Source organism: Hetaerina americana, unplaced genomic scaffold, assembly GCF_022747635.1.
Source record: "Hetaerina americana unplaced genomic scaffold, ioHetAmer1.1.p SCAF_9, whole genome shotgun sequence".
NCBI classification, from domain to species: Eukaryota; Metazoa; Arthropoda; class Insecta; order Odonata; family Calopterygidae; genus Hetaerina; species Hetaerina americana.
The window spans coordinates 46,728,259-46,741,445 of record NW_027287538.1 but is presented as its reverse complement, the minus strand read 5'-3'; the positions used below and the strand labels follow the sequence as shown (position 1 = coordinate 46,741,445).

At 35.1% G+C, this 13,187-nt stretch overlaps 1 protein-coding gene across 1 annotated transcript in view; it reads left to right on the top strand.

Moving 5' to 3' along the window:
• The window catches only part of Schip1 (Schwannomin interacting protein 1), a 64,011-nt gene that overhangs the window by 26,154 nt on the left and 24,670 nt on the right, over nucleotides 1-13,187 (top strand). The window contains exons 4-5 of the mRNA XM_071597799.1: nucleotides 910-1,128; nucleotides 3,609-3,700. Coding sequence (XP_071453900.1) covers nucleotides 910-1,128; nucleotides 3,609-3,700 — 311 coding nt within the window. The remainder of the gene's footprint in view (nucleotides 1-909; nucleotides 1,129-3,608; nucleotides 3,701-13,187) is intronic.

The window sequence follows — 13,187 nt, the reverse complement described above, 5'->3', positions numbered from 1 at the left end:
TCGTAGATCTTACGAAGGCATCTCGCACATCCTATGAAGTGTTCCCCAAACGTTAGGTCCCGAGCAAAGGGATGTACAGCTTGAAAAGGTGAGAGCGATACTCGCTTTGATGCACTTCTCGTATTGCTCGGAGCCATCCTGAAGTGGTAATTCATGGCAATACATTTGGAATAACCTACGCACAGGTATGAAAAGGTAAACATTTAAGTAACATCGCTCAAAGAAAAATCAACTTAAAAGGAAAAAACTAAAATGACAAATTTAAAATTTAGTAAACTGTTACCTAATTATGCTAAAAAAACATTTTGTTCGAAACTATATATCCCCAGTTTGCAAAATATATGATTTGCCAAATAGGAAAAAGGTAATCTGCTTGAACGAATTCCTAAATTTTTGAATAAACTAGTACAAACCAAACCAGCCGGTGTAAATGAAAACTTGGAACTCCAAAAATCACCTATTGAACAATTTCAGAAAAACAGTTAGAATCGTTGTTCTTTTTTGTTCAATAAAGAACATAGCCGACATTTTTTGTAGATTTTGAGGGCCTTATGCCTTCCTTCTAAGGGTACAAAAGTTCAAAATTGAGTCTAGTGCACCGTTACCCTTCATTGGGAACATGGCTTAATATTCGACAAGGGAGAGCAAAAGCTGGTAACATTATTGAGATAGTCCTAGTGTTGGTGGGGCAGGGAGGGGGGTGAGGCGACAGTGGGTTAAGAACCACCCCTACATGGATCAGGTGCACGAAATTGTCGCGCAGATTCTTTTTTGCAAGAGTTACTTCCGATTATTTTCCTATTTTTGAATATATATTGCCCAATGCAATGGTGCTTTTGGTGAATTAAAGGACGTGTCGTTGAACCGGTTAATTTGACGAGGGACGACGTCTTTTTGCCGTGATTCCAGGCCGGAGGAGGAGGCCTTCGACGGAGACGGGGATGTGCAAGAGGGACAAGACGGAGGCGAACCGCGGCATCCGTAGCACGGTGAGGGTGGCAGACACCACCACCGCTACTCCGCCCCTGAAGGCCATAGCGCCGGCGTGGGCGCAGCAGGCGGCCCTGCGGAGGGCGGCACCGGAGTCCGGCAAGGACGGGCCAAGGAAGACTTCCCCCGAGGTCAGGGGTGAGTATTCGTTCCTCCCACAATGCAGCGTTTTATTGCAAAAAGGTTCCCTTCGCTTTATTTATTTTTTTCCGGAGCAGTTCTGTGGTACTCATGTGTGGGGATAATGGCCATTATATGGAAACTGTTTTGTGATTATTATTATAGCTAATCTACCGGTTAAGGTAGGTTTTGAATGGGCACAGCTATCAAATAAATATCTTGTCTCTTCTATCAAAACACAACCCAACATTGTACTCTACGTTAAACCTGTCTTCACATATTTCCTTTATCCTATCATTTTGTCCAACATTCCTACCCTATTCCTGCTCTTTCTTTGTTCGCCCATAATTCTCCCTTCCATCACTGCCTTCAGCATCCCATTGCCAATCAATATGCTTTTCATCCATTTTTCCTTTGTTTTCCTTTCTGTCCACTTAACCTTCTCCATACTTCTCTACAACTACATTTAAAAAGCCTCCAGTCTACGTCTAGCATCCTGCTTCAGTGACCAAGTTTCCACACCGTACATAGCTACGCTCCTAATCAAAGTTTTGACGAGCCTTTTCATAGCATCCTCACTCAACGTCACTGTAATCAACTCCCTCCTCTTGGTGAAAGCCTCCTTGCCTAATGTGATTCTTCCGTACTACTTTGACCATATTGGCCCAAAACACTTCCGAGGGATGTAAACTGTTCCACCTAATCTAGTTTTTGCCCTCCTATTTTAACGTCTAACTTAGCCTTTCTCTCCCTGGAAAACCACATAACGTTTCTTTTACATGTATTTATTTTGATTTTCATCACATATCTATTGCACTTAATTTCTAATTTTAATCAGCAATGCTTGCAACCGCTTGGCTGACTGACAAACTAGAGCTTGGTCATCAGCAAACCTAACTGATTTTACGTATTCCCCACCAACTTTCATTCTTAGTTCCAGTTTTTCCCATGCCTCTTTAATCATTTACTCCACATGTACATTGAACAGAACAGGTGACAGTGGACAATCCTGCCTTACACCTCTTCCTAACACTGCCCATCTGGACTCTCCATCTGCCACTCTCACCTGAGCCACATACATATTGCGGATTAGTCTCCTATCCCTTCTATCTATTCCTATTTTCCACAATTTATTGATTAGTTTTTCCCAATTCACTCTATCATTAGCCTTTCCAAAGTCTACAAAACAGGTAAAATATGTCCTGATTGTATTCTTTGTGATTATAGAAAAAATTGTATGGAATAAAGCTGATTCCAAATCAGATGACAATGTCAATCTCTTATTCATTATAGAACAAAAATAAATGTAATTATCTACATTCTGTAATCATAAGTCCACACAAATACAAACACTGTTAACTGGAACAGGCATGACATCCACAATTACAACGAGGAAGAGTCATCAAATTGACTTGCAATTTTTAGGCACAAGAAAACTATGGACTAGAATCAAATCAAAATAGACTTGGGAATAAAATCCATTGATATAACTTAAAACTAGAATTTCTTTATGCTTGCAAAGCTTTTCTCTGTTTATCTTGACAAGTTCTTGTGAGGTTCCTGTGACAAAATTATTATTATTCTGTTCATATTCTTCCAATTCCTTATCAACTTTCCAATCATCTCTTCTGTAATGTGTACCTGCCTAATTATTTTCCTATTTAGTTTTATTTGCATTACTTTTATGACTTTCATTTTTCTTTGAGATTTTCCCTCTTTTCTTCCACTGAATTTTCTTTTACTCACTCAGAATATTCTCAAATATGCATTGGGACTATTTCGTTTTTTCCTGGTTTCCTCGCCTCTACATTCCATTTTCTCACCAGTCTTCCGTTCTATATTCTCTATAAACTTTGATTTAAGACTTCATTAGCACTAATTATGATCAGAGTCTGGGAAACTGTGCAAACAAACGGCCCTTTTGCAAAATCCGTGAATCAACAAAATATAAGCTAACTGATATCTCCAAGAGTTTCCTATCATTACTATACAGATGTTATCCTACTTAATCCAAGTTCTTAATATAATAATGCTTTTTCTCCTGAAAAACTCTTACTCTTTTCTCCCCATGGAAACTTTAAAAACAATCATCAAGTATGAGGGAATTACATATAAATACTCTGTCTGCATGTTCATCCTTATGAATACTTATCATCACATGCACACCTGAATAGGAACCAATTTTGTTGGCTCTGCTTTTTTCTTTTCCAATAATACTCCGTCATTCATTCATTCACCTACTCTATGTTCACTACTTTTGTTCCAATCTTTTTATGTAGTACAACTTATACTGAACATTCAGAAACCCAGAAAATTTTACGAGATATTTGTAACTCGTATTCTGGGGACAGTCCAACTGCTCCAGGGTGAGTATTGTTATTCATTCAAAGGTGATATTGCAGGACAGATGTGGATTCTAAAATTACCTCTTTCCATTCAAAGTGGTAACCTCAAAAATGGTCGGAGTGATAATGAGAGTTGCATTTCTTTCCCAAAAGGTGGCTTTGATGTGTACAACATTGAGACAGCCATGCCAACAATTGACCTGGATGCCATTGAGACTCACCTGCGGGCAGCCGAGGAGCGTAGGGTGAGTCTCATCTGTTATTTCACATAGCAATTATGCACAAAGCAATTGAAATATTGCCCATTACCCATTCATGCATGCACATATATGTAACCCTGTCACTGTTTCACAGAAAAAAAGATATGGTAATTTACCTCTAATCTAATTTACTCAGGATTACTAATGTAAACTATTAACTGATTGTCCAGCCAAACCTTTAATGCTTATTACCCAGAGCTTATTACAAGTATTACTGCTGTGACTCTGTTATGCTCTAGGCTATTAAGTTCACGTTTTTTTGTCATTACTATTCTGTGGGGATTTTCCCTTCTTATGTTTAAGTTCATGTTTCATTTTTATATTTCTTGAGATCTCCTCATCTATTCTTATCAGTCTAATAATGTAATACTACACATTTTTAATTAAGACATTGTGATATCAGCAGCTTGATTGCAAACTGTGAATTCACACTTTAGTCATCACAATTTATTCTATCTTAGACCTTGGAAGAGTCAGTTTCAGTTTCTCTGCCTCTTCCCTTGTGCAGGATTCTGTGTTTTGTAACTTGCATCCCTCCATGCTGTTAGATTTCATGGCTCAAGTTTGAATGACTTCGGCAAGAAGTCTTAGTGTGCCAGTTCCTTGTATTTCAAAATTTAAAATATGGCTGTTCACGCAAAATGAAATGTCCATTTTTATAAGTTTCATCAAAAAATTTATGGCCAAGATTAAATAATGTGTATTTTATTTGAAAATATAGTATGTCATGCAGTTGAAGAACAAAATATAGAAATTTGGTGTCATTCAATTTAAAAAAAATTAAACTTATTTTGTAGGTTCTATTAATAATCTTGTCGTATATTTGGCAAGATTAAAATTTAATGTTCCTTGATCCAAAAATATAGATTTTTTGTTGAACATTCATGCATATGCTTTCATTGAAAATAATGGACATTGAGTAGATTAGTAGTTGATTGACATTCCCATTTGTAGCAAGTTTTGAGAACTTCTGCTTCTAAATAATAATGAATAGTAACCAATGCTCTGTGGTATTCCTTGTGTCTTTAGTGAATATGCAGTCAGATTGTCTTGCAAGGGAAATACCCTGCTATTAAGATCACTGTTAAGCTATGCATAAACCCAATGCTTGATTTCATTCTTATACTTTTATGTTCAGTATTTTTCGCATGTATGTGGAGTCACAACTGAGAACTGAGTGTAGGTGCCCAGCATGAATATGGAAATACATAGTTTGATGAAAAGTAATGCTTGTGGTTATTACTAATGTTATTACACAATATTAACCTCTTAAAATATTAAATTTGATCACTTAAATCTGCATATAATTTGCAATATCACTATGGGAAAATGAACATACTTCATATTACCAATTACAATCAGTAGTGTACTCCATGAAGGAGATCATTCTTAATAGTTTACTCACATTATGTTGACCTATACATGTCCTTTAAAACTTTGTATGCTAAATGAGTAACTGTTATGGCTACCATTTACCATGTATCCATGCTGATATGTAATTACTTAATTTTTTTACTGGTAAATTTTTTACCTTTTGAAATTTAAGATATCCAGTTAAGTACATGTATGTATGATTGCAATGTACTCATTTGGTAAGTTCACACATGGCTGTGAATATTTCTCTCAGGATTAACTTTGTGGAATCTCTAGATATACAACATTGGTAATTATGAAACTCCTAATTTTCCATATGGTTTTTATTTTTCTGGTGGAATATTTAGGATTTCAGAATCCTAACATTATTGTCAAGGTAAGTTTGATTGTTTTGATGATTTTCAATTACAAAAATAAAAACTCTGCGCAAATTTGCAAAGTGTGCAATTACCATTAATGGTTTTCACGTATGATGTTTGTCGGCCCTCTCCCAGTAGACATAACTATTGTACAAGGCGCTATGGTTCTAATGCAAATCGCATTGAGTCTGAAGGTCTTTCTCTGCTACTCTCAGATGGTCACTAACCTATGATTTCTTTGTCAGATAATTGTGAGGTCCTGGTTTATACTTTACAAGTGCCTGCTTTACCATGTCAATTTTATACCTAATCCTGAATAGGAAAATAACAGAGGAATGGAGAGTGAAGGTGAGATTATCACCTTTAACTCCATCTAGTAATCAATAAAATATTTTCATATACTTGAACATGTTAGAGTCTGTTTTACGACGTTGTAATTAAATCATTAAAAGCTATGTTGGAAGCCATTTAGACCTTTTGGGTTAGTAATCCCTCTTGCTGATATTTTAGCATTTCATTGATGTTGTTTTAAGAATATTGCTTTAAGTCAGGAGAGCCAAAGGAAGTTGGATAGATTTTCTGAATACAAATAACTTAGACTTGGAGGAATGTGATGGTTGAGAACAATTTACAAACATGATTTGATAGGTACCAAAAATGAATCTACCAAAGTTAATTGTTGAAACCTAAATTTATAGCTATTTAGTCAATGGTTGAAGCCAAGACGTTGTAGAAGTACATACTGGTAAAAGACATTAGGAATGGATACATTAATGTTCCACTTTATTGAGAGATAATTAATGTACACTATATCTCACTGCACAGGAGCATCTAAAAGCATACTTTAATACTTAAATATTCTTTCCTTACTTCTTTCATCTGATGTTGTCACTGCCTAATTTGTTGGTTCTTTCTATTTCTCTATCCTACATCCTCCTTCATTTGGAATAAGTATTTATCCTTGGTTCACTCTTATATAGCCTTGTGTCCCTCAATAAATCAGTTTTGCCTTCAATTTCCATCCATTTGGTCTCATGCCATTGCCTCCAGCTTTGAGTTTTAAGGGCCAACTATTCTCCTCTGGTCTGCTTGACTTCAATGGCCCATACTTCTCTGATCCATAGAGTGACACACTCATGCAAATTTGTAATCTTCTGTTCCTACCTGTTTGTGACTACATCTCCTCTGAGTGCAGTAGTTACTCCTTTATAAATCCCAAATCCCTTCTTGAGCTCTTTTCTACTTGGTTTCCATTGGCATCCCCCTATCCATTGAGCTTCCAAGGTAAGAGATTGATTTCACTTGTTTTAATTTCTCTATTCTTAGCCCAAGATATATCTCCACGTTTTCAATCCTGCCAACAGGAGTTAACTGATATTTTTATATACTCACATTATGCTTTTATCCCCCAAGTACATGGCTTATTGTGCTGAAGAATGGATGAAGGTCTTTGAAGTTCTCTACTACATGCTACATTTACCATTATCTGCAAAATGATGCATGTTAATTTAATCTATATTCACCTTACCTAATTCGTTTGATTCCCATTCTTTTGCCTCTTTTATTCCCTCTTCCCTTAATTCCTCTTCTTGATGGAGCTGGTAAGAGGTTGTACCTTTGTCTAACTTCTTTGTTGACATTTTCATCTCTTTTTTTTCATTTATATCCTCATTGCTGTTTTTTTAGAGTGAATATATTATACAGGTAAAATTAAGAGTATCATTGCAATGACTTGTTGATATTTGTAATTTCGTCTGTCAGTATCCTTAGGTGGGATATGACCTACCTCATTCTTCATTAATCAAATTTGTTTGAGGGGTGTCATCAAGTTTTAAAAAATATCCTTTGGCTGATTATTTCTATCAGTAGATGTTCATGTGATCCTGGGAAGTATATTTGGTGTTCCCCAAATTTCTTTGGCATTGTTTTCTTCTGAAATTCAGTGATTTCACTCTCCTTGAAGTCCACGTGCCAATTTTCCACTTTCATAGCTGTTATTTGATTCTTTCCAACAGGCATTTACCTACACGTCCAAAATTAATTGATTTGCTGATTTTTTCAGCTCTGGCTGCTTTGTGGTTCTTTGGATCTCTCACTCAATCCGTTTCTCAATATGTACCTATATCAAGGGATCTGGTAATGTAAATCCACCTCAGTTTTACCTTTCAGAATTTTTGGTCCATGATCCGAGTTATTTGATGTTCTCATTTTATCTATTTCCAATGATATCATCTTCCATAAACATTTCAAAGAAACTGTGGGAAATGCTGCAACATTAATTTGAGCAAGGCATCTGCTGGTTGGCACATAAATTCAGAATTTCAACAATTTGAATCATCATTCTTTTTAATAGGGATCACAGCCAAGTCAAATGATTTTTACCTTAGGATATTGTGATAAACATAACAGTTTCAGGTTTAACTTTGTGGAATTCCTTCATGATGAGGGGAAAAAGAAACTTTACACTTCCGCAAGAAAGATTTAATATTTCACGACCATGGTTTCTATGCTGATCGCATCATCATCAGGTTCCACCTGACGTGCATCATCAAAACAATGGTCGTGAAATATTACATCTTTTTTGTGGAAGTGTAAAGTTTCTTTTTTACCCTCATCTGTGATATTGCCACATTTGCATAAACCCATTAACATTTGTGCTCCTGATGTTACAGCATTTTGACTTCCTATATTTGGAATGACTTATTACCACCTTGTATTCTTTTCTGGTATTTTTGGTGTATTCCATCTTCATATTTGTCATTGAACTCTCTGCGGGAGCTCTCAATTCTCTTCGGCTTGGCCTTCTTAAGACTCGGGCAAGATTTGATTTAATAATTTCCCCTTGAAGCCCTTCCTTATCTTTGTATAATGTATTTCACTTCTTCCCCATAATATCCATTGATATATTCAATTGGATTAACCAAGGACTCATTGCAGTATGTAACAGAAATGCACTGGGCAATAGTAATTCACTGTTATATCCTCTTATGGAATTCAAATGTGCAAATACTGTTAGGGAAAGGCAGACATAGATCTAAAAAAGTGTCCTCAGTATTTTCACCTATTACTCTTAATGGGCAGTGAGTTTGACTTGGAATGCCATGAGAGTGATTAAGTGTGAGCAACTTTGTAGTGTGCTCCATGAGGGTGAAAGTTTTCAAACCCATGCCTTTTTCCACATGCTGGCAAGAAAGTATGGCCAAGCCTCATTTTAATCAATGAATAATTTCAGAATCAACTGTTTTTGTTGTATTGTAAAAGATTATCTGAGAGCATTGTAATGAAGCACAATCCACCCAATCTAAGTAATGCAATAGCTCATGGCACAAGTTCTACCAGGGAGGAGGAAAACGTTTTTTCTAATGCTAAATACACAAAGTTAATGAATGATATTACAATAGCACAGGTAAACCGATACAAACTTATACAACATGATTTATGTATAGATTAAGTTCCAGGTTCAAAAATGTAAGCATTAACATTAAAAGGATTTTTATGTGGAAAATACATAATCTATAGAGAAAAGAAAGGAGGAAATTAAAAACACTAAATTCGGAAATACTGACAAAGAATATAATGTCAAATATAGGAACAAAATAATAAATGAAATACACATCAAAAAGTAGCAATACTGAGCAGCAAACTACATTATAAGATGGCTGATTAACTTTTTAAACTTCGATAAAGTTGAAGGAAAAAATCAATATTATTAAACTAATTTGCAATTGAAATATGCACATTAATTGGAAAATACCATAACTATTATTATGGTGAGAGGGCTTAAAGATACAAATTGGTTTATAGAATAAGGAATATTTAAGGTAGATAGAAGAATGATTTAAATTGCTTAAGATTAAAATAAGGTCATGCTTAATTTTCCTGCCAAGTAGATTTGTGAATGTCAATTTCTTCTGCTCGCCCAAGGAACTGTTTTCAAACTTACAGATTTGTAGTTTTGAAGCTAGATACCGTGTGTAAGAATTTGTTTTGGACTCACTCAAAATGATCAATATTTTTCTGTATGCATGATCATATAACATTCTAACAGAGCTCGAGTATGTACAATAAAGAAGTGATGAAACATATACTTGAAAATCAGAAAAATGTCGGCTAATAAAGCCTGATGATTTTATTGATAAAATAACTTTCTGTACACGAGTGTTACAATCCAATTTAGAGCCTGTTCATAGACCAAAAGTTGTTATTTGGCCATGGCCAAGGGTCTACCATCAATGTAGTATTGAAAAATATGAAGATTGTTACATATTGTTAAATAAATATAAATCTAAAAAAATAAAACATGGGTATATAAAAGATTATGAATTAATTGATTTGTTTATAGCTGTTGTCTGAATAAGTTGTAGGGTGAGGGAAGGTCATAGAGTTTGTATTCATTAATAATTGTTATTAATTGTCCAGTGATTTATTTGTTCGTAAAATATAAGAAACATCAAGAAAATATTTATCAATGCGTATGAAATATTTACTATATGAATTCATGTACAGAGCAGGAGATATTTCTTTTTAAATATTGATAAAGTTGATATTTAAACACAGGAATTGATCTGCAAGCAATGTTTTAGATAATTAAGGACTATACTATTGATTAACTTGGTATGTACTAACTTTAACTACCTTGGAATAATTAGACACACACTTAATGAGCAAGAAATATGATTATAGAAAATTTTACTAATGAACCTAGAACAGAACATCCATCCATCAGCATGCAGCAGCCTGTGTTCTGGCATAATTTTTTAAATATTAAAGAGTACATAGGATTTACAAGACAATAAGTGAATTTTAATTTTTATCAACTTCTGCTTTTAAGTTCACAGGGCATAAATTCAGTTTCACTCCACAATTTATTTAGAAATAATAATGTTTCTACATATTCTGGGTCCAGTCTTTTGTTTCTTTTTACCTGCAATTTTGATGTAAGATAACAAAAATTAACTGATTTCTCAGGTCAATAGATGTGACACTAAGCCAAATGGTGTGTAAAATTCATGCAACAGAGTTATTGGGGTGGTGGAGGGGCAGGTTCCTTTTCCTACGACATTTCCTGCGGTTTCCTAGGAAAATCTGGTCGGTACAAAAGCTGGGGTGAAGCTGATGAGCAGGTGTGCTATCTTATGCCAAAATATTACTATTTATAAAAATTAAAGATTAACTGAAAAATCTATTTTTTAGTTGGTCCAGTTTATTTTAATTCATTCCTGTTAGCCCTGGTAGGACTACTCATACCACTCCTATTTAAAATATCTATGACCTGTTGATGGCAACAAGACTGAAAGACTTTGAATTCCTCATACACACTATAATAAAAATTTTGAGTAAATGTGCAATGCAAAATTATTCAAATAATAGGTCACCAGGGTGTGCAAAATAAAACAGTCGAATGAAATGCGCTAATGACGTAAGTGTTTCGCTTGTTGTAAAAAAAGGATTACAGTCACGTGTGTGCATGCTACTTACATTTTTTTGCGTACTCTTGTCTCCACTTCGTACTTATCAGTAGTAGTTTTCCACTATTTGTTTTAAGGGGAAGACAAAGCAAACCTTTTTGAAAATGAGATGGTTACCATGTGGACCAGTAGACTAAGATTTAAGGAAAAGAATAGGGAAAGTATGAGTGGGTTGTATTATTGTATGGTGCAGAGTTGTGAATGTTATGGATAAATGAGAAAAATAGTGGAATAATGTGAAGATGATGAAATGTGGTTGTGAAGGCGAATGTTGAAGATGATTTGGGAAGTTAGGGTAGGAAACGAGGATTGTTTTGGAAAGGGAGCAAATTTTGGGACAATAGGGAAGAGAAAATTGAACTATTTAGAATATATGTTAAAAGGAGATGATTTGTAAAAGAACAATTTTTAGACTGTGGGTGAAAGAAGTTGACTCAGGACGACTTGTGAAAGGGAATGCACAATGGCGAAATGAATAGAATGACTGGGAAAATGGAAATGGAGTGAAAAGTGGCTAATGTCTACAGAACCTGCTTAAGAAGCAAGTGACCAATGACGATGATAAATGTTTTGAATAGTTTTGGAATGATAAAGTATCTTAAAGTTGTACGCATATTACTCACTATTTTATATATTTTCCAGTTTGGTGCATAGTAGTAGTGGTATTAATTTCATAATAATATTATAACTAATTACGATTGGAGAGATCATTTTGAATCCTGATATACGGCTCTAACTGGACTTATTCGAATGAAAACTGGAATTCATACCTGAAAATGTAAGGGAAAATCATAATTTTTCAAGGGTAGCAATCTGTTAAAGATTTTACAACTCTGCAGCAGCCAGCACTTGAGTGACAATGACGCCCTTGCAACACTTTTATTATATGAATTAAAGAAATCCACAGAACTTCCTTTATGTACAAAACCTTGAGGACTAGTTAAGTATGAAATATCGATAAGATCTTACGACGCAACGACCCGTGAGCGAAAACAGGCCGTTACGCTTCCATGCGCCTTTGGAGAAACTTTCCATTTGGAATGATCATCGAACGTGCAACCATCAGTTGTCTTCTGAGTCTTTATACACGTTGATGCAAAAATTGGTTTCCATCAGTGATCGAAAGTTTTAGCCCCGGTGTGGAAAAGTACATGCGTGGTAAGGAGTACATTTCGGTAGAACCCTTATGTCAATGATGGGAACGTTAAGAAAGCGTTCTCGTCACTACAAGAAAGACACGCGATTTCTTTTGGATTTATACACTCTAACCTATGACTCACACGAATCACTTGAAGCTGTAGCTCAAATACAAAACTACGGAGAAAATAAGGTAAGTCGAAAATCCACCGTGCCTTCATTTGTGGGGAGTGGAAAATTCAAAGGCGTCGTAGTTATTTTCCGCTTTGCTTTTGTTTCCCGTATGAGAATACGGTCGTATGTAAATAATGGGTGGTTATCTGTGATATCGTGTGTAAAATATATGGAATGTTTTTAGATTTTTATTCGTGGAATCTGTATTATACAGTTAGTTACAGTGTATTTATCTATGCTCTGTGTTATTTACCATTCACTACGTTAGTTTAGTGGAGTACGATTCAATGAAGCGTGCGAATCTAGTTTCTGTGTTTATGTGCTTCGAGTGTGGCTATGTTCGAAAATTTAGTATTCAGCATAAAAAGTCAGACTTCAAAGGTGTCTGAAAATGTTCGTTCAACATTCAAAAACCGTTCCTCTCGAGTTTCTAATTTACTTTCGCCTCGTAATCAGGAAAACCTAAATTCAGAAAAAGTGACAATGGGAGGTACTGATAAAATTATCATTGAAAGTAACCCTCATGAGCAAAAAAAGCGGATTTTAAAATGGCCAGTTCTTGTGGATAACCAAATTTCATGGTTTACAATTCAGTCAAATAATTCCTCGTATACCTCCAACGCCGACGATGAAGATGGTGATCATGTACTAGAAGAGTACTTGAACGATATAACGCCGGAGGAAATATCCGTTGAAAACGTAAGGTTAAGCATTGTCGTAGTAAAATGATTCAATTGTGTTTTGTATGACGATTCTGCTGTAAAGAATCTTATTTGGTTTTGAAAAAAGATACTCTTAAATTTTAGAATAATTCGGGAAAATAGTTCCTAATTTGCTATAGTGGTATTTTTTTTAATCTAAATGTTGATTTATTGAGATATCATTATATTCATGGTGGCAGTTGTCAGTATTATGCTCATGAGTAATTGTTATTATTGCCTACCTCATTCATAGGCCTTA